At 50.6% G+C, this 18,347-nt stretch overlaps 1 protein-coding gene across 1 annotated transcript in view; it reads right to left on the reverse strand.

The window, feature by feature from the left end:
- The window catches only part of LOC140395296 (INO80 complex subunit D-like), a 116,920-nt gene that overhangs the window by 75,166 nt on the left and 23,407 nt on the right, over window positions 1-18,347 (reverse strand). The window contains exon 3 of the mRNA XM_072482889.1: window positions 17,053-17,846. Within this exon, the coding sequence (XP_072338990.1) occupies window positions 17,053-17,846 (794 nt within the window). The remainder of the gene's footprint in view (window positions 1-17,052; window positions 17,847-18,347) is intronic.

Here is an 18,347-nt window from a genome sequence, read left to right on the forward strand (position 1 = left end):
CATTGGACGCCGAAAAGCGTTTGACCGGGTAGAATGGGAGTACTTGATGGCAGTTCTGGAGCAGTTTAGGATTGGTCCACGATTTGTGGACTGGGTAAAGCTACTGTATAAGAGCCACTGGTCAGTGTCCACACAAATAACATCAGCTCAAGATACTTTTCTCTCCACCGTGGGACTAGGCAGGGATGCCCTATGTCCCCCCCCCCCCTGCTGTTTGCACTCGCGATTGAATCGTGTTAAGAAGTCTGGGGTTATGGAAAGGGATCGTGCTGGGATTAGAGCATAGGGTGTCCTTATATGCCGATGTTTTGTTGTTGTCACACGGGAGGGTTTAAACTAGTGTGGCAGGGGGGTGGGCACGGGAGCAATAGGTCAGAAGGTGAGAGCATTGAGGGAGAACTAGGGAATAGGGACAGTGGGGCTCTGAGGCAGAGCAGACAGGGAGAAGTTGCTGAACACAGCGGGTCTGGTGGCCTGAAGTGCATATGTTTTAATGCAAGAAGTATTACGGGTAAGGCAGATGAACTTAGAGCTTGGATTAGTACTTGGAACTATGATGTTGTTGCCATTACAGAGACCTGGTTGGGGGAAGGGCAGGATTGGCAGCTAAACGTTCCAGGATTTAGACGTTTCAGGCGGGATAGAGGGGGATGTAAAAGGGGAGGCAGAGTTGCACTACTGGTTAGGGAGAATATCACAGCTGTACTGCGGGAGGACACCTCAGAGGGCAGTGAGGCTAGATGGGTAGAGATCAGGAATAAGAAGGGTGCAGTCACAATGTTGGGGGTTTACTACAGGCCTCCCAACAGCCAGCGGGAGATAGAGGAGCAGATAGGTAGACAGATTTTGGAAAAGAGTAAAAACAACAGGGTTGTGATGATGGGAGACTTCAACTTCCCCAATATTGACTGGGACTCACTTAGTGCCAGGGGCGTAGACGGGGCGGAGTTTGTAAGGAGCATCCAGGAGGGCTTCTTAAAACAATATGTAGACGTCCAACTAGGGAAGTGGCGGTACTGGACCTGGTATTGGGGAATGAGCCCGGCCAGGTGGTAGATGTTTCAATAGGGGAGCATTTCGGTAACAGTGACCACAATTCAGTAAGTTTTAAAGTACTGGTGGACAAGGATAAGAGTGGTCCTAGGATGAATGTGCTAAATTGGAGGAAAGCTAATTATAACAATATTAGGCAGGAACTGAAGAACATAGATTGGGGGTGGATGTTTGAGGGCAAATCAACATCTCACATGTGGGAGGCTTTCAAGTGTCAGTTGAAAGGAATTCAGGACCGGCATGTTCCTGTTAGGAAGAAGGATAAATACGGCAATTTTCAGGAACCTTGGATAACGAGATATTGTAGGCCTCGTCAAAAAGAAAAAGGAGGCATTTGTCAGGGCTTAAAGGCTGGGAACAGACGAAGCCTGCGTGGAATATAAGGAAAGTAGGAAGGAACTTAAGCAAGGAGTCAAGAGGGCTAGAAGGGGTCACGAAAAGTCATTGGCAAATAGGGTTAAGGAAAATCCCAAGGCTTTTTACACGTACATAAAAAGCAAGAGGGTAGCCAGGGAAAGGGTTGGCCCACTGAAGGATAGGCAAGGGAATCTATGTGTGGAGCCAGAGGAAATGGGCAAGGTACTAAATGAATACTTTGCATCAGTATTCACCAAAGAGAAGAAATTGGTAGATGTTGAGTCTGGAGAAGGGTGTGTAGATAGCCTGGGTCACATTGAGATCCAAAAAGACGAGGTGTTGGGTGTCTTAAAAAATATTAAGGTAGATAAGTCCCCAGGGCCTGATGGGATCTACCCCAGAATACTGAAGGAGGCTGGAGAGGAAATTGCTGAGGCCTTGACAGAAATCTTTGGATCCTCACTGTCTTCAGGGGATGTCCCGGAGGACTGGAGAATAGCCAATGTTGTTCCTCTGTTTAAGAAGGGTAGCAAGGATAATCCAGGGAATTACAGGCCGGTGAGCCTTACTTCAGTGGTAGGGAAATTACTGGAGAGAATTCTTCGAGACAGGATCTACTCCCATTTGGAAGCAAATGGACGAATTAGTGAGAGGCAGCATGATTTTGTGAAGGGGAGGTCGTGTCTCACTAACTTGATAGAGTTTTTCGAGGAGGTCACTAAGATGATTGATGCAGGTAGGGCAGTGGATGTTGTCTATATGGACTTCAGTAAGGCCTTTGATAATGGTAGACTAGTACAGAAGGTGAAGTCACACGGGATCAGGGGTGAGCTGGCAAGGTGGATACAGAACTGGCTAGGTCGTAGAAGGCAGAGAGTAGCAATGGAAGGATGCTTTTCTAATTGGAGGGCTGTGACCAGTGGTGTTCCACAGGGATCAGTGCTGGGATCTTTGCTCTTTGTAGTACATATAAATGATTTGGAGGAAAACGTAACTGGTCTGATTAGTAAGTTTGCAGACGACACAAAGGTTGGTGGAATTGCGGATAGCGATGAGGACTGTCAGAGGATAGAGCAGGATTTAGATTGTTTGGAGACTTGGGTGGAGAGATGGCAGATGGAGTTTAATCCGGACAAATGTGAGGTAATGCATTTTGGAAGGTCTAATGCAGGTAGGGAATATACAGTGAATGGTAGAACCCTCAAGAGAATTGAAAGTCAAAGAGATCTAGGAGTACAGGTCCACAGGTCACTGAAAGGGGCAGCACAGGTGGAGAAGGTAGTCAAGAAGGCATACGGCATGCTTGCCTTCATTGGCCGGGGCATTGAGTATAAGAATTGGCAAGTCATGTTGCAGCTGTATAGAACCTTAGTTAGGCCCCACTTGGAGTATAGTGTGCAATTCTGGTCGCCACACTACCAGAAGGATGTGGAGGCTTTAGAGAGGGTGCAGAAGAGATTTACCAGAATGTTGCCTGGTATGGAGGGCATTAGCTATGAGGAGCGGTTGAATAAACTCGGTTTGTTCTCACTGGAACGAAGGAGGTTGAGGGGCGACCTGATGGAGGTCTACAAAATTATGAGGGGCATAGACAGAGTGGATAGTCAGAGGCTTTTCCCCGGGGTAGAGGGGTCAATTACTAGGGGGCATAGGTTTAAGGTGAGAGGGGCAAGGCTTAGAGTAGATGTACGAGGCAAGTTTTTTTACGCAGAGGGTAGTGGGTGCCTGGAACTCGCTACCGGAGGAGGTGGTGGAAGCAGGGACGATAGTGACATTTAAGGGGCCTCTTGACAAATACATGAATAGGATGGGAATAGAGGGATACGGACCCAGGAAGTGTAGAAGATTGTAGTTTAGTCGGGCAGCATGGTCGGCACGGGCTTGGAGGGCCAAAGGGCCTGTTCCTGTGCTGTACATTTCTTTGTTCTTTGTTTATATGTGTCGGAACCGAGTGTGTCAATAGGGGGAATATTGGAGCTGCTTCAAGTGTTTGGGTCTTTCTTGGGGTACAAGTTAAATCTAGACAAGAGTGAGTATTTTGTGGTGTCTTGGCAGAGGGTGGGAGCAGGGGTGGGGGGCTGCCATTCCATGGGGCAGGGACTCACTTTAGATACCTGGGGGTGCAGATTGCTCGGGATTTGAGGGGGGGGGGGGGGGCTCCGTAGATATAACATTTCTAGTTTGATGGGGAGGGTGAAAGCTGATCTGGCAAGGTGGGATGGTCTCCCTCTGTCACTGGCGGGTCGGGTACAGGCAGTTAAAATGAACGTGTTGCCACGATTTCTGTTTATTTTCCAATGCCTGCCGATTTTCCTGCGAAAGGCATTTTTTCTTTTTTTTGAGAGAGAGATTGAAGGAATGATTACCTCATTCATATGGGGAGGGAAGGTGGCCAGAGTTAGAACGGTGCTGCTACAGAGGGGAAGGCAGGCAGGGGGTTTGGGTTTTTCGAACCTGATGTATTATTACTCGGCGGTGAATGTGGAGAAAGTGGGAGCTGGGCCAGAGGGGTTGATTCCCAGTGGGTCAGAATGGAGGAGAGTTTGTGCAGGGGTCGGGATTGAAGGCGCTAGCAACAGCGCCGCTCCCGATGGCCCCGGAGAAATATCAGGGAGTCTGGTCATAATAGCTTCATTGAGAATTTGGAGGCAGTTTCGCCAACACTTCGCGTTGGGGGCAGGGTCAAGGGAAATACTGATTCGGGGGAACCACAGATTTGAGCCAGGGAAGTGGGACAGAAATTTTCGGAAATGGGAGGAGAAGGGGATTAAGACACTAAAAGATTTGTTTCTTGGGTGTCGGTTTGCAGGATTGAAGGAGCTGGGAGTGGAGTATGGGCTGGAGCAGGGGGAAATATTTAGATACATGCAGGTTCGAAATTTTGCCAGGAAGGAGATACAGAGTTTCCCGGTGGAGTCGGACTTCACATTGCTGGAAGAGGTGCTGACGACAGGGCGACTGGAGAAGTGGGGTAGTGTCGGCGGATTAGGGGGCTATTTTGGAAAAGGAGAAGGCACCACTGGAAGGGATCAAAGCAAAGTGGGAGAAAGAGTTGGGAGATGGTATGGCGGAGGGTTCTGGTCTGAGGTGATACGGAGAGTGAACGCCTCCACCTTGTGCAAGAGGTTGGGCTGATACAGCTGAAGGTGGTATATAGAGCACACCTCACAAGGGCGAGGATGAGCCGGCTCTTCGAGGGGGTAGAAGAGGTGTGTGAACGTTGCGGGGGGAATCACATTCATATGTTTTGGTCCTGTCCAAAGCTGGAGGATTACTGGAAGGAGGTTTTTAAGGGTAATCTCTAAAGTGGTGCACTTGAAACTGGACCTGAGTCCTCAGGAGGCCATATTCGGGGTGTTGGACCAGCTAGGGTTGGAAACGGGTGCGGAGGCAGATGTTGTAGCCTTCGCCTCGTTGATCGCCTAAAGGCGGATCCAGTTGGGATGGAGAGCAACCTCTCCACCCTGTGCCCTGGTGTGGCGGAGGGACCTGTTGGAATTCTTAACTGTTGAGAAGGTTACGTTTGAACTGAGGGGAAGGATTGAGGGATTCTACAATTCATGGGCGTTATTCGTTATGCATTTTCAAGAATTGGATAGCATCGAACATAAGGGGGAAGGGTGACTGTATGTGTTAATGGTGATTATGGGTGATTCCTGATTTATGTTTGTTATTTGTTTATGTTAACATGCAGGCTGCTGTTTGGGGGGTTTGGTGGGAGGATGGGATTGTTGTTGTTGATATGGGGATTGACATTGTATTCGTTACTGCTTATTTATTGTTGGTGGGTGTAAATTTGGGAGAAAATGTGAAATGAATTATTATTGGGCAGCTAATATTGAGAAGGTTCGGAAATGGGTTGTGGACGAAGGGAACGTTTGCCGGCGGACAGAGGAAGCTTCATGTATAGGGTCAAGTCTTGAGGGCACTGGTGATGGCTCCACTTCTGTTCTCACTGGCAAAATACTCTACGAGTCCGGTGGTGGTTGTCTCGTTAAGAGTTTGGAATCAATTAAGGCTCTTTAGGACATGCCACTGTGGGTGCCTATTTGCTGAAAACATAGTGGGGTTGGATTCAACATACAGGGTTTGGGAACGGGACCGGGTAGAGAGGTTTAGGGACCCTTTTGTGGAGGGTAGATTTGCAGAATTGGGGGAACTGGTAGCAAAATTTTAGCTTGCGAGGGGGACTGAGTTCCAGTACTTGCAGGTGAGGAACTGTGTGAGTAAGGAGCTGCCCATGTTACTGTGGTTACCTTTCCCTTTGTTGCTACAAAAGATAGGTATCCGAGGATGAGATGGGGGGGCAAGATCTCCAATTTGAGATCAGGGAGGGCAAAATCTCCCATATTTATGGGCATCTAATGGACAGGGAGATGACCTCAATGGAGAGATAAAGAGGTGGGAGGAGTTGGGTGGTACATTTGAGCCGGGGTTGAGGGGGGTTGAAGCCTTGCGTTGGGTAAACTCGACCTCATGTGAAATTGAGTTTAATTCAATTTCAAGTGGTGCACAAAACACATATGACAAAGACGCGCTTGAATGGGTTATTACCCGAGGTGAAGGACAGATGCGAGCAGTATTTCAGAGGGCCACACACACATGTTCTGGTCCAGAAATTGGTGGGATTTTGGCAGTCCTTTTCAGGAACAATGTCGGAAATTTTAGGGGTGAAGGTGGCCTCGAGTGGATGGCCTCAAGTGAGTGTTGATATTTGGGGTATTCGAAGATCGGGTAGTGCCGGAGGGGGAGAGGGACTGACGTATTGACCTTTGCCTCCCTGAAGCTCGGAGCAGGATCTTCTTAGGGTGGCAGGCTCCAGAGCCGCCAAGGGCGACGGGTTGGGTGAGTGACCTATCGGAAATTTTACATTTGGAGAAGATAAATTTGCCATTAGGGGTCCGGAGGAGGGGTTCTACTCGAGGTGGAGGCTGTTCATCTCCTTTTAGAGTTGGTAAGCGTCAGCGGGTGGGTAGGGGAGGGGGTGCTACTTTGTTTTGTTATAAATTCGGGTATGTGGTGTGTTATGGTGAATGGGGTGTTTATAATAGTGTAGGTTAGATGGCTTTTGTTTCGGTGCAACATCGTGGGCCGAAGGGCCTGTACTGCGCTGTATTGTTCTATGTTCTATAATGAGAAATGTATAATGTTGGATGGAAACATTTTTTTTTAGTATAAAATGAAAATGTCCTGAACAAAAATATATATTTTTAAAGTTACTGTCGAGCTTCACACTGACCCCTAGAGTTACTGTTCCCATAAACATACTGACCCTCTAGTGTTACTGTTCCCATGAACATGGTGACCCTGAGAATTACTGTTCCATTAACACACTGACCCCAGGAATTACTGTCCCCATCATCAAGTTGACCCAAGGATTCCCATTTCATTTAAAACTTAACCTATGCATCTTAAAAAGTTAGTCTGAGCACTACCTTAAAATAGTTAGCCTCTTTGTAATGTTATAAATAACACAGACTGGAAAATAGTTTTGACATTTTCCCGATGTGGACACCTGCCTATTGCCAACTAGATGGGGCTGGTTTAGCACAGTGGGCTAAACAGCTGACTTGTAAAGCAGAACAAGGCCAGCAGCACGGTTCAATTCCCGTAGTGGCCTCCCCGAACAGGTGCCGGAATGTGGCGACTAGGGGTTTTTCACAGTAACTTCATTGTAGCCTACTTGTGACAATAAGCGATTTTCATTTCATTTCATTTCATTTCAACGACTCTTCTCCCTCCCAGAGTTAAAGTGTTATCCAAGTTTCTGTGACATCAACCAGTACAGAAACAGTACAATGTTGCCATAACTTGAATTCAAGTGGGACCTGAAACAAAATTGCAAAATCACTGCAGCCAGTTACGAGAAGGAAGAACTTGCATTTATATGGTGCCATTTTCAATCTCCAGGGCATCCCAGTGCTTTATAGCGAGTGAAATACTTTTGAAAGGCTTTCACTACTCTAGTGTAGGAAGCACAGCAGCCAATTTGCGCACAGCAAGGTTTCACAAACAGCAACACTATCATGACCGGGCCATGTTTTCCTTTTAAATGAAGTGATGTGATGTTGATTGTGGAAACATTATTGGCCAGGAGGCCAGGGAGATGTGCCCCATTTTACTTCAAATATCAGCTTGAGGCGCTTTGCACTTAACTGAGGGATCAATGCTGGCCTTTGGTTTTGTGTCACGTCTATGAGATTAACATGGAGAATGAGAGTCTCCCAGTTGCTGACCTCAATCACACTAGTGGCTGAGAATAATGTTCAACAGCATTTTATCGCTAGGTCAGAGCATCACGTTGCATCATAAAGACCCCGCCTATCAAGGAGGTCTCAGCATTCTGAGATAATCCTTTTCTTATAAAGGATGATGGGCATCAACTTCTATGAAATCTTGTTTTCTGTTCTTAATTAAGTCAGCAGTATCTTAGAATATTTCACAGAGGGCCATTTGCCCCATCAAACATTTGCCAGCTCTTTCAAAGAATTATCCAGTGAGGCCCACTCCCATAATCTTTCCCCATAGCTCTGCAACTAGCTCCTTTTTAATTGTATAGCCAATATTCTTTTGGAAGCTGCAATTGAATCTGCGTCCACTACCCTTTCAGGCAGTGAATTCTTCCTTCACTTTCACCCTATCCAGAAAAGCAGAATAGAGAATGTAAACTTCAATCGCATTGTCTTTGCCCAAACCACTGCCCGAACAAGTGCCAAGTCCCAAGTGACTTGGCATTCACTTCACTGCCAACCATGAAGCGATTGCTCACCACAAAACTGGTGGTGAAAGGCTAACACTGGTTGAGTACCATTGGGCAAGATGAACATTAACTGGATAAGTTTATTCACGTGCAGTTCATTGTCCACAGTTCTTCAAGGCAAAGCTTCATTCTATGAAAGGAGCTCACACTTAACATGCTTTTGGATTTTCAAAGAAAAAAACCACAAATCAACACCAATGACTGCCACCCTCAAGTGTGCGAGTGAAGGTTACAATACTAACCGAACCTCCTCTGGAATGTCCATCACTTATTCCTTCTGGAAACAGTGTCAGCTCTTTCTACACCTGCCTGACTAAATCAAATAAAAATAAAAGAGACAAAGGCTTGCATAACAGCACCGTGCACAATCTTAGGATGTCCCAAGTCACTTCACAGCCAATGACATACTTTTCTTTTGATGTCTGTTGTAATATGTGAAATGTGACAGCCACTTCGCACACAATTCAGTTCCATAACCAGCAAAGAGATAGTCGTGTGTTTGTCAAAAAATCCAATGACATTTGACATAGAAGCTTTTCAAGCATGTTCTACCCACCACATGACAATGTTGAAACACATAGGTTTAAACAAAGGAGACCACACGGCCCCTTGTACCTCTGGTAGCACTTTGACACAGGAATTCTGTACATTCCTTACTTCCAATGTTTATACAAAGCTTTCCCTTAAACTATGTAATGGTTTCAGTTTTAACCATTCCCTGTTGCAAAACATTACACACTCCCAACAATCTGTTCTTTTAATATAAATTTAGAGAACCCAATTCATTTTTTTTCCAATTAAGGGGCAATTTAGCGTGGTCAACCCACCTACCTGCACATCTTTTTGGGTTGTGGGGGTGAGACCCACACAGACACGGGTAGAATGTGCAACTCCACATGGACAGTGGCCCAGGGCCAGGATCGAACCCGGGCCCTTAGCGCCATGAGGCAGCAGGGCTAACCACTGTGCCACCCTCCAACAACCTGTTCTGTGTAAAAGATTTACTCTAAGCTCTCAGGGGCAAACAAAACCCAGTACATTCTCAGAACCAAACATAGTGAAGCTATCATACATTTAAAAAAAAGTGTGGTTCAGTGACCATCTGGCCATACCGCTCACAGGCAATACTGACTTGCTATGGTGACTAACAGAATGCATACTGGGTCACACTAACAGTCTTGTTGCAGCTCAACACAAACTGTGTATCACCACAGGAAGAGGATTGTGTCTCTATCTGATCAAGACAAATTAAATGATGACACGGAGAAAAATGGGTGAGGAAAGGAAAAAAAGTGAAGGAAATTCAAATCAAAAGCAAATCACACATATCAATTGCCCTTGCTCCACCATTGGCAGCTGTATCTTCACTTGTCCCTGATTTCATTCCACCTTGCCGTCTCTCTACCTCCCTCTCCTCTAATTGCGACTTTACAACATCAAAGCAGTCAGGCTGCCAGCTAGTATTACTTTCCAGTGATCTTTGTGGTCAGTGCGCCCATGTGGATGTGGAAAAAACACAAGCTTCCCTCAGATGTCCCCCACTTTCAGTGAGGTCATGCTGTGTACCATCAATGTGCATCATCCACAAGATGCACTGCACCAAATCACCAACGCCCCTTCAACAGCACCTTCCAAACCAGTGACTTCTATCACCTTGAAGAACAAGGACAGCAAATGCATGGGAATACTACCACCTGCAAGTTCACCTCCAAGACAAACACCATAGAACATAAAACACAGTGCAGAAGGAGGCCATTCGGCCCATCGAGTCTGCACCGACCCACTTAAGCCCTCACTTCCACCCTATCCCCGTAACCCAATAACCCCTCCTAACCTTTTTGGTCACTAAGGGCAATTTATCATGGCCAATCCACCTAACCTGCACGTCTTTGGACTGTGGGAGAAAACCGGAGGAAACCCACGTAGACACGGTGAGAACGTGCAGATTTAGAGTACCCAATTCTTTTTATCCAATTAAGGGGCAATTTAGCATGGCCAATTCATCTACCCTGCACATCTTTGGGTTGTGGGGATGAGACCCACGCAGACACGGGGAGAATGTGCAAACTCTACATGGACAGTGGCCCGGAGCTGGGATCGAACTTGGGTCCTTGGCGGACTGAAAATCAACCCAGCAGCTCACCTCCACCGTCTCAACGGCAATTTGGGATGGGTAATAAATGCTGGCTGAGGCAGCAACGCCCACATTCCATGAAGAATTTTTCCAAAAAGCTGCCTGGCACTCAGCATCAAGACTTAAACTTGAAGTTTTGCGCCATTTGACTTCCGGTTGCGGCTATACGGAGCTACGTCGCACGTTCGGCAGCTCCCGCAAAAAACGGACTTTTGGGCTCTTTTCAGTGCCCCCAACGGTATTTTTCCGACGTTTCCTGCTGTGGGAAGAGAGAGTACAATAGTTCCCTGACAGTATATGGCTTTTACCAGGAGTGGGGCGACTAAAAAAGTGGTGGAGGACCCGAAGAAGGTGCGAGGGAAGAACAACAAAATGGCGGCGGGCGGGGACCAGGCAGCGTGGATGCAGTGGGCGCAGGCGCAACAGGAGGTTATCCAGCGCTGCTTTAGGGAGATTAAAGCAGACCTGCTTGAGCCGATGAAGGCTTCTATCGACAAGCTGCTGGAGACACAGACGGCCCAGGGAGTGGCGATCCGCGAGGCTCGACAAAAGATCTCTGACAATGAGGACGAGATTTTAGGACTGGCGGTAAAGGTGGAGGCGCACGAGGCGCTCCACAAGAAATGGCAGGAGCGGTACGACGAGATGGAGAATCGGTCGAGGCGGAAGAATCTGCGGATCCTGGGCCTCCCGGAGGGGCCGGACGTGGGGGCCTATGTGGTCACCATGTTGAACTCGCTGATGGGAGCGGGGTCCTTCCAGGGGCCCCTGGAGCTGGAAGGGGCCCATAGAGTGCTGGCGAGGAGGCCCAAGGCTAACGAGCCTCCGCAGGCGGTGCTGGTGCGGTTTCATCAGTTCGCTGATCGGGAGTGTGCGCTCAGATGGGCCAAGGAGAGGACCGCAGGTGGGAGAACGCGGAGGTTCGAATATACCAGGACTGGAGTGCGGAGATGGCGAAGAGGAGGGCCAGGTACAATCGAGCGAAGGCGGTGCTGCACAGGAAGGGGGTGAAGTTTGGCATGTTGCAGCCGGCACGATTGAGGGTCACCTACAAGGACCGGCACCACTATTTTGAGTCTCCGGTGGAGGCGTGGACCTTTGTTCAGACCGAGAAGACACAGATTGAGGGTCGGGATGGGCGTTTGGGGATTGCGGTTGAAATGTTACTTTTAGGGGGGGTCCTTTGCTCTTGTTTCTTGCTGGTTGGGTGAGTGTGGTTAGGGCGGGTTGGGCACTGTTTTGGTTGGGTTGCTCGGGGGGGGGGGGGGGGGGGGGGGGCTCTTGGAGGTGGGTAAGCAAATGGAACAGGAGTGGATGGCCGGCAGTGTGATGGAGCCCCGTGGGGGAGGGGGAGGCCCGGGTCGAGGGTGAGGGATTGGGCCTGTAAAAGGAGCTGCGTCAGAGGTGGCAGGGCCAGGTAGGTGGTAAGCGCGCGCTTTTTCTCGCGCTGAAGACTGGAGGGGGCGGGACCGGGGTGGGGAAGTGAGGGTTGTTTCCTGTGCTTGGGATGAAAGGGGGAGGTGGAGAGCCTGCGGATGGGGAATGGAAGAGGAGGGCGTGTCACACAATGGGAGGGGTCGAAGGAGAGGTGGGAGTGGCCGGTGTCAGCAGGAGTCAGCTGACTTGTGGAAGTGCAATGGGGGGGGGGGAGTAAAGGAGCTAGGAAGGGTCCTAGCCGGGGCGGGGGGGGCGGGGGGGTGAATCGAGTTGCTGCTGCTATGGTCAAGGGGGAGCTGGAGCGATTGTGGGGGGGGGTCGAGACGGGGGTTTGCCACCACGGGGAACGGGTCAGGTGTGGGGTGCGGGCGCGTGGATGGCCGAGGAGGGGTTATGGCTAGTCCCCTGATCCAGCTGATAACCTGGAATGTAAGGGGACTGAACGGGTCGGTCAAGCGGGCCCGCGTGTTTGCGCACCTGAAGGGGCTGAAGGCGGATGTTGTCATGCTTCAGGAGATACACCTGAAGGTGGCAGACCAGGTAAGACTGAGGAAAGGGTGGATAGGTCAGGTGTTCCATTCGGGGCTGGATGCCAAAAATCAAGGGGTGGCGATTTTGGTGGGAAAGGTGTCGTTCGAGGCGTCGATCATTGTGGCTGACAATGGCGGTAGGTAGGTAATGGTTAGTGGTAAGCTGCAGGGAGAGAGGGTGGTACTGGTCAATGTGTATGCCCCGAACTGGGACGATGCGGGTTTTATGCGGCGCATGTTGGGTCGGATCCCAGATATGGAAGTGGGGGGCCTGATAATGGGGGGAGACTTTAACACGGTGTTGGATCCGGCACTGGATCGCTCCAGGTCTAGGACGAGTAGGAAGCCGGCGGCGGCTAACGTGCTGAGGGGGTTTATGGACCAGATGGGAGGGGTGGACCCTTGGAGATTTGCAAGGCCAGGGGCTAGGGAATTTTCATTCTTCTCACACATCCATAAGGCTTATTCCCGGATCGACTTTTTTATTTTAAGCAGGGCGCTGATAGCGAGAGTAGAGGATACCGAGTACTCGGTGATAGCCATTTCGGATCACGCCCCGCATTGGGTGGGCTTAGAGCTGGGGGAGAAGAGGGACCAGTGCCCGCTGTGGCGCTTGGAGGTGGGGCTGCTGGCCGACAAGGAGGTGAGTGAGCGGGTCCGAGGAAGCATAGAGAGGTACCTGGAGGCCAACGACAACGGGGAGGTCCGAGTGGGGATGGTATGGGAGGCGCTGAAGGCGGTGGTTAGGGGAGAGCTGATCTCCATTAGGGCCCACAAGGAGGAGGGAGCAGAGGGAGAGGCTGGTGGGGGAGATGGTGAGGGTAGACAGGAGGTATGCGGAGGTGCCCGAGGAAGGACTGTTGAGGAAGAGGCGCAGTCTCCAGGCCGAATTCGACCTGGTGACCACGAGGAAGGCGGAGGTGCAGTGGAGGAAGGCCCAGGGGGCGATTTATGAGTATGGGGAAAAGGCAAGCCGGATGCTGCCACATCAGCTCCGGAAGCGGGACGCAGCTAGGGAGATCGGGGGAGTTAAGGACAGGGGAGGGAGTGTGGTGCGGAGTGGGGTTGGCATCAACGGGGTCTTCAGGGACTTTTACGAGGAATTGTATCGATCCGAGCCCCCACTGGAGGAGGGAGGGATGGGCCGCTTTCTGGACCAATTGAGGTTTCCGAAGGTGGAGGAGGGACTGGTGGCAGGATTGGGGGCCCCAATTGGGCTGGAGAAGTTGACCAAAGGGATAGGGAGCATGCAGGCGAGGAAGGCACCGGGGCCGGACGGTTTCCCGGTCAAATTTTATAAAAAATATATGGACCTGTTGGGCCCGTTGCTAGTTAGAACCTTTAATGAGGCAAGGGGGGGGGGCTTTGCCCCCGACGATGTCCCGGGCGCTGATCTCCTTGATCCTGAAGCGGGACAAGGATCCCCTGCAGTGTGGGTCTTACAGACCGATTTTGCTGCTAAACGTAGATGCCAAGGTGCTGCCGAAGGTCTTAGCCACGAGGATTGAGGATTGTGTGCCGCAGGTCATCCACGAAGACCAGACGGGGTTCGTGAAGGGGAGGCAGTTGAACACGAATGTGCGGAGGCTTCTGAACGATATCATGATGCCGTTGAGAGAGGGGGAGGCGGAGATAGTGGTGGCGATGGACGCTGAGAAAGCCTTCGATAGGGTAGAGTGGGGGTACCTGTGGGAGGTGCTGAAGAGGTTTGGGTTTGGGGAGGGGTTTGTCAGGTGGGTCAGGCTGCTGTATGAGGTCCCGATGGCAAGTGTGGCCACGAACAGGAGGAGGTCTGAGTACTTTTGGTCGCACCGAGGGACGAGGCAGGGGTGTCCCCTGTCTCCCCCCCCCCCCCCCCCCCCTGCTCTTCGCACTGGCGATTGAACTCCTGGCTATGGCACTGAGGGAGTAGAGGAACTAGAGGGGGTTGGTTCGGGGTGGGGAGGAGCATAGGGTGTCGCTCTATGCGGATGACTTGCTGTTATATGTGGCGGATCCGGTGGGGGGAATGCCGGAGGTAATGAGGATCCTCAGGGAATTCAGGGATTTTTCGGGGTACAAGCTCAACATGGGGAAGAGCAAGCTGTTCGTGGTACACCCAGGGGACCAGGAGAGGGGGACTGGCGAGCTCCCATTAAAAAGGGCGGAGAGGAGCTTCAAGTATTTGGGGATCCAGGTGGCCAGGAGCTGGGGGGGCCCTGCATAGGCTTAATTTCACAAGGCTGGTGGAGCAAATGGAGGTGGTGTTCAAGAGGTGGGACACGTTGCCGCTGTCCTTGGCGGGTAGGGTGCAGTCAGTCAAAATGACGGTACTCCCAAGGTTTTTGTTCCTGTTCCAGTGCCTCCCCGTGTTTATCCCGAAGGCCTTTTGTAGGCGGGTCAACAGGAGCATAATGGGGTTTGTGTGGGTGCGAGGGACTCAGAGGGTGAGAAGGGTGTTCCTGGAGCGGAGTAGAGATTGGGGGGGCTGGCGCTGCCCAACCTCTGTGGGTACTACTGGGCCGCCAATGCGACGATGGTGCGCAAGTGGGTGATGTAGGGGGAGGGGGCTGCATGGAAGAGGCTGGAGATGGCGTTCTGTGTGGGTACGAGTCTGGGGGCGCTGGCAACGGCGCCGCTGCCGCTCCCTCCAAGGAGGTATACCACGAGCCCGGTAGTGGCGGCTGCCCTCAAAATTTGGGGCAATGGAGGCGGCACAGGGGGGGGGGGGGAGAAGTTGGGGCCTCGGTGTGGACCCCAATACGGGGGAACCACCGGTTCGTCCCAGGGAGGACAGATGGAGGGTTTTCAGGGTGGCACAGGGCAGGGATACGAAGGTTGGGAGACCAGTTTGTGGACGGGAAGTTCGCGAGCCTGGGTGAGCTGGAGGAGAAGTATGGGCTCCCCCCCGGGGAACACCTTCAGGTACTTACAGGTAAGGGCATTTGCCAAGCGGCAGGTGGTGGAAGTCCCACGGCTGCTGCCATGCACAGTACAGGACACTGTGCTCTCGGGGGGGTGGGCGGGAGTGGGGAAGATCTCGGAAACTTACCAGGTGATGCAGGAGGAGGAGGAGGCCTCGCTGGTGGAGGTGAAAGGTAAGTGGGAGGAGGTGTTGGGAGAGGAGATCGACGAAGGGACGTGGGCAGATGCCCTAGGGAGGGTGAACTCTTCATCATCGTGCGCGAGGCTCAGCCTCATACAGTTTAAGGTGCTGTACAGGGCACACATGACCGGGACAAGGTTGAGACGTTTTTTTGGGGGTGAGGACAGGTGTGTTAGGTGCTCAGGGAGCCAGCAAACCACACCCATATGTTCTGGGCATGCCCAGCGCAGAAGGAATTTTGGAAGGGCGCAGCGAGGACGGTGTCAAGGGTGGTAGGGTCCAGGGTCATCATAGAATTTACAGTGCAGAAGGAGGCCATTCGGCTCATCGAGTCTGCACCGGCTCTTGGAAAGAGCACCCTACCCAAGGTCAACACCTCCATCCAACACTAAGGTCAAACCGGGCTGGGGGCTCGCAATATTTGGGGTGGCAGAGGAGCCGGGGTGCAGGAGGCGAAAGAGGCCGGTATTCTGGCCTTTGCGTCCCTGGTAGCCCGGTGGAGGATTCTTCTTCAGTGGAAGGACGCGAGGCCCCCCAAGCGTGGAATCCTGGATCAACGATATGGTGGGGTTTATTAAGTTGGAGAGGGTGAAATTCACCTTGAGCGGGTCGGTACAAGGGTTCTTCAGGCTGTGGCAACCGTTCTTAGCCTTCCTGGCAGAACGGTAGATATTGGTCAATGCCAGCAGCAACTTGGGGGGGGGGTTACTTTATTTATGTTTATTTACACTGGGGGATCTGAGGGGGTGTATATATTTGCTATGTTGGCTCTGTGTTAAGTTGGGGTGTAAATTTATTATTTTCGTACAGGGGGAGGGGGATATGGAGGGTTGTTTTTTGGCTGTGTTTTGTATTTAACCCTATTGAGTTCCTTTTTCATTTTGTTATTGATATTCTGTTAAAACCTTAATAAAAATTATTATTTTTTAAAATAAAGAAGTTTAGCGCCATTTGTCCAAAGACTGGGCTTAAGGAACCAGACCCAAGTTAACTCCTTCAGAGAAGGTGGAGGAGAAAAGGTGCAAAACAGAGGAGGGCACCTGGAGGGGTACTTTGGGAATGAAAAGATCAATCTGAATTTACAAGAATATACAGCACAAAATAAAACCATTCAACCCAACAAGTCTTTCCGAGTGTTTATGCTCCACATATCCTTCTAGTTAATCTATCCATATGCCCTTCTACTCCTTTCTCCCTCATATACATATGTGGTTTCCCCCTTCAACATCTATTCCATTCACCTCAACCACTGCATAAGGCAGCAAGTACCATATTTGCACCATTCGCTGAGCAGCAAAGAAGTTCCTCCCAGAATTTCTTATTAGCCAATAACTTGTATTTATGGCCCCTAGTTTCGGACTACCCAACCAGTGGAAGCGTTTGCTGTACGTGTACGCCACTAAACTGTCTCATAATCATCAAGATATCCATCAGGTCATCCCTCAGCATTCTCAACAATGGAGAAAAGAGCCCTAGTTGGTTTAATCTTTCTTGCTAGTTATAACCTCAGTTCTGGTATCAGTCTTGGAAACTTTTATGGGCCATCTCGGAGTGCCCCATATTGTTTTGGTTCATAATATTTATTTTAATTAATTGCTGCTTGTTTTCACTGCATCAACCTGGCTACCCAGGGAGTTACTTGGCTGCCCTGAGGAGCCGTATGTGATAAAGGACTGCATTCCGAACGCACACCTACCTAAATGTGGGAAGAGATCCCGGTGCAACAGTTGTTTCTCAGCGCAGAGCTTTGCTAGTCTCTGCAGCCTGCTTACACATGCCAAGTGCTGCTTGCAGGCCGGCGTGGAGCTTGAAGCTTTGAGGACAACCACATCGGGCCGGGGAGAGTCCTTTACTGTCACGACAGGCGAAGGTTGGGTCGGCTGCGGAGGTGGCGGTGGTGGTGGCGTTTGCTGCGGCGACGAGGCAGGCCGGTGGGTCTTTCCATTTGGCGAGTGAGAGGCTGGCGTTGTTGTAGCAATACAGTGAGCCGCCGCTTGTGGCAAGCTGGGAGTCGGGGGTGGGGGTGGATTGCATAGCAGGCCCTGCGACAGTCCGACGGGTCGGGGGGGGCTAGAGAGAGGGGGAGTACCAGGGTATAGCGGCCGTAATGGTGCGATATGGGGGATAAAGTGCTCTGTTTGCAGTCTGAATGTCTCAGGCTCTCGCAGCAGTCGTTGCTGCACGAGTTTGGTCTGAAGCTTCCGTTTGACAGTCCCTTTCCTCAGGATGCAGTCATCGTCATCGGGGAAAGCAAACGGGTCGTCGAGCTCATGCTCCAAGTATTGGAGAGTCAACCGTGGCCTCTGTGGGGATCGTGTTGGCCCGTTCAAACCATTTGCCGCCTTCAAGGGCAGTGAGGGCACTGCCAGGCTGACTGCCATGGTAGCATCAGGGTGCAGTCTGGAGCGCACGTCCTCTAGCTGCTCATTCTTTTTCTTCCGCTCCTTTTTGGGCACCAAACCGAGGACTTGCAGGTGACTGTTGCAGTATCTGTCAGAGAAGGAAGAAAGAATCAGCACAGCACAGTAAGGGAACAATCACGACAACACAAAGTACAAGACCTTGCTCCAGTGAGCTCCATATTCCTTAGGGCACTGGGTGTCAGGACCATGATCTAACTCGGCATAAATATCCCAGCACTGCATTGCTCTCAACCCAAGATTTCAGAAACATGCAATGGTGGACATGGAGAAATTTTCCTGCTGCAATCTCTTCTTTTTTTTAAATAAATGTAGAGTACCAATTCTTTTTTTTTCTAATTAAGGGGCAATTTAATGTGGCCAATCCACCTACCCTGCACATCTTTTTGGGTTGTGGGGGTCAGGCCCACGCAGAACAGGGACAATGTGCAAACTCCATATGGACAGCTGCTTCCACTTCTACCATGAAAAAGATTCAACAGTATAATTTAAAATATCTCCGCCCAAACTTGGAGATTGTGGCTAGAGCTTTGAGTTGTACAAGGTTCCAAACTGTGTATCACAGAATTAC

This window comes from Scyliorhinus torazame, chromosome 2 (genome assembly GCF_047496885.1).
Source record: "Scyliorhinus torazame isolate Kashiwa2021f chromosome 2, sScyTor2.1, whole genome shotgun sequence".
NCBI lineage: Eukaryota > Metazoa > Chordata > Chondrichthyes > Carcharhiniformes > Scyliorhinidae > Scyliorhinus > Scyliorhinus torazame.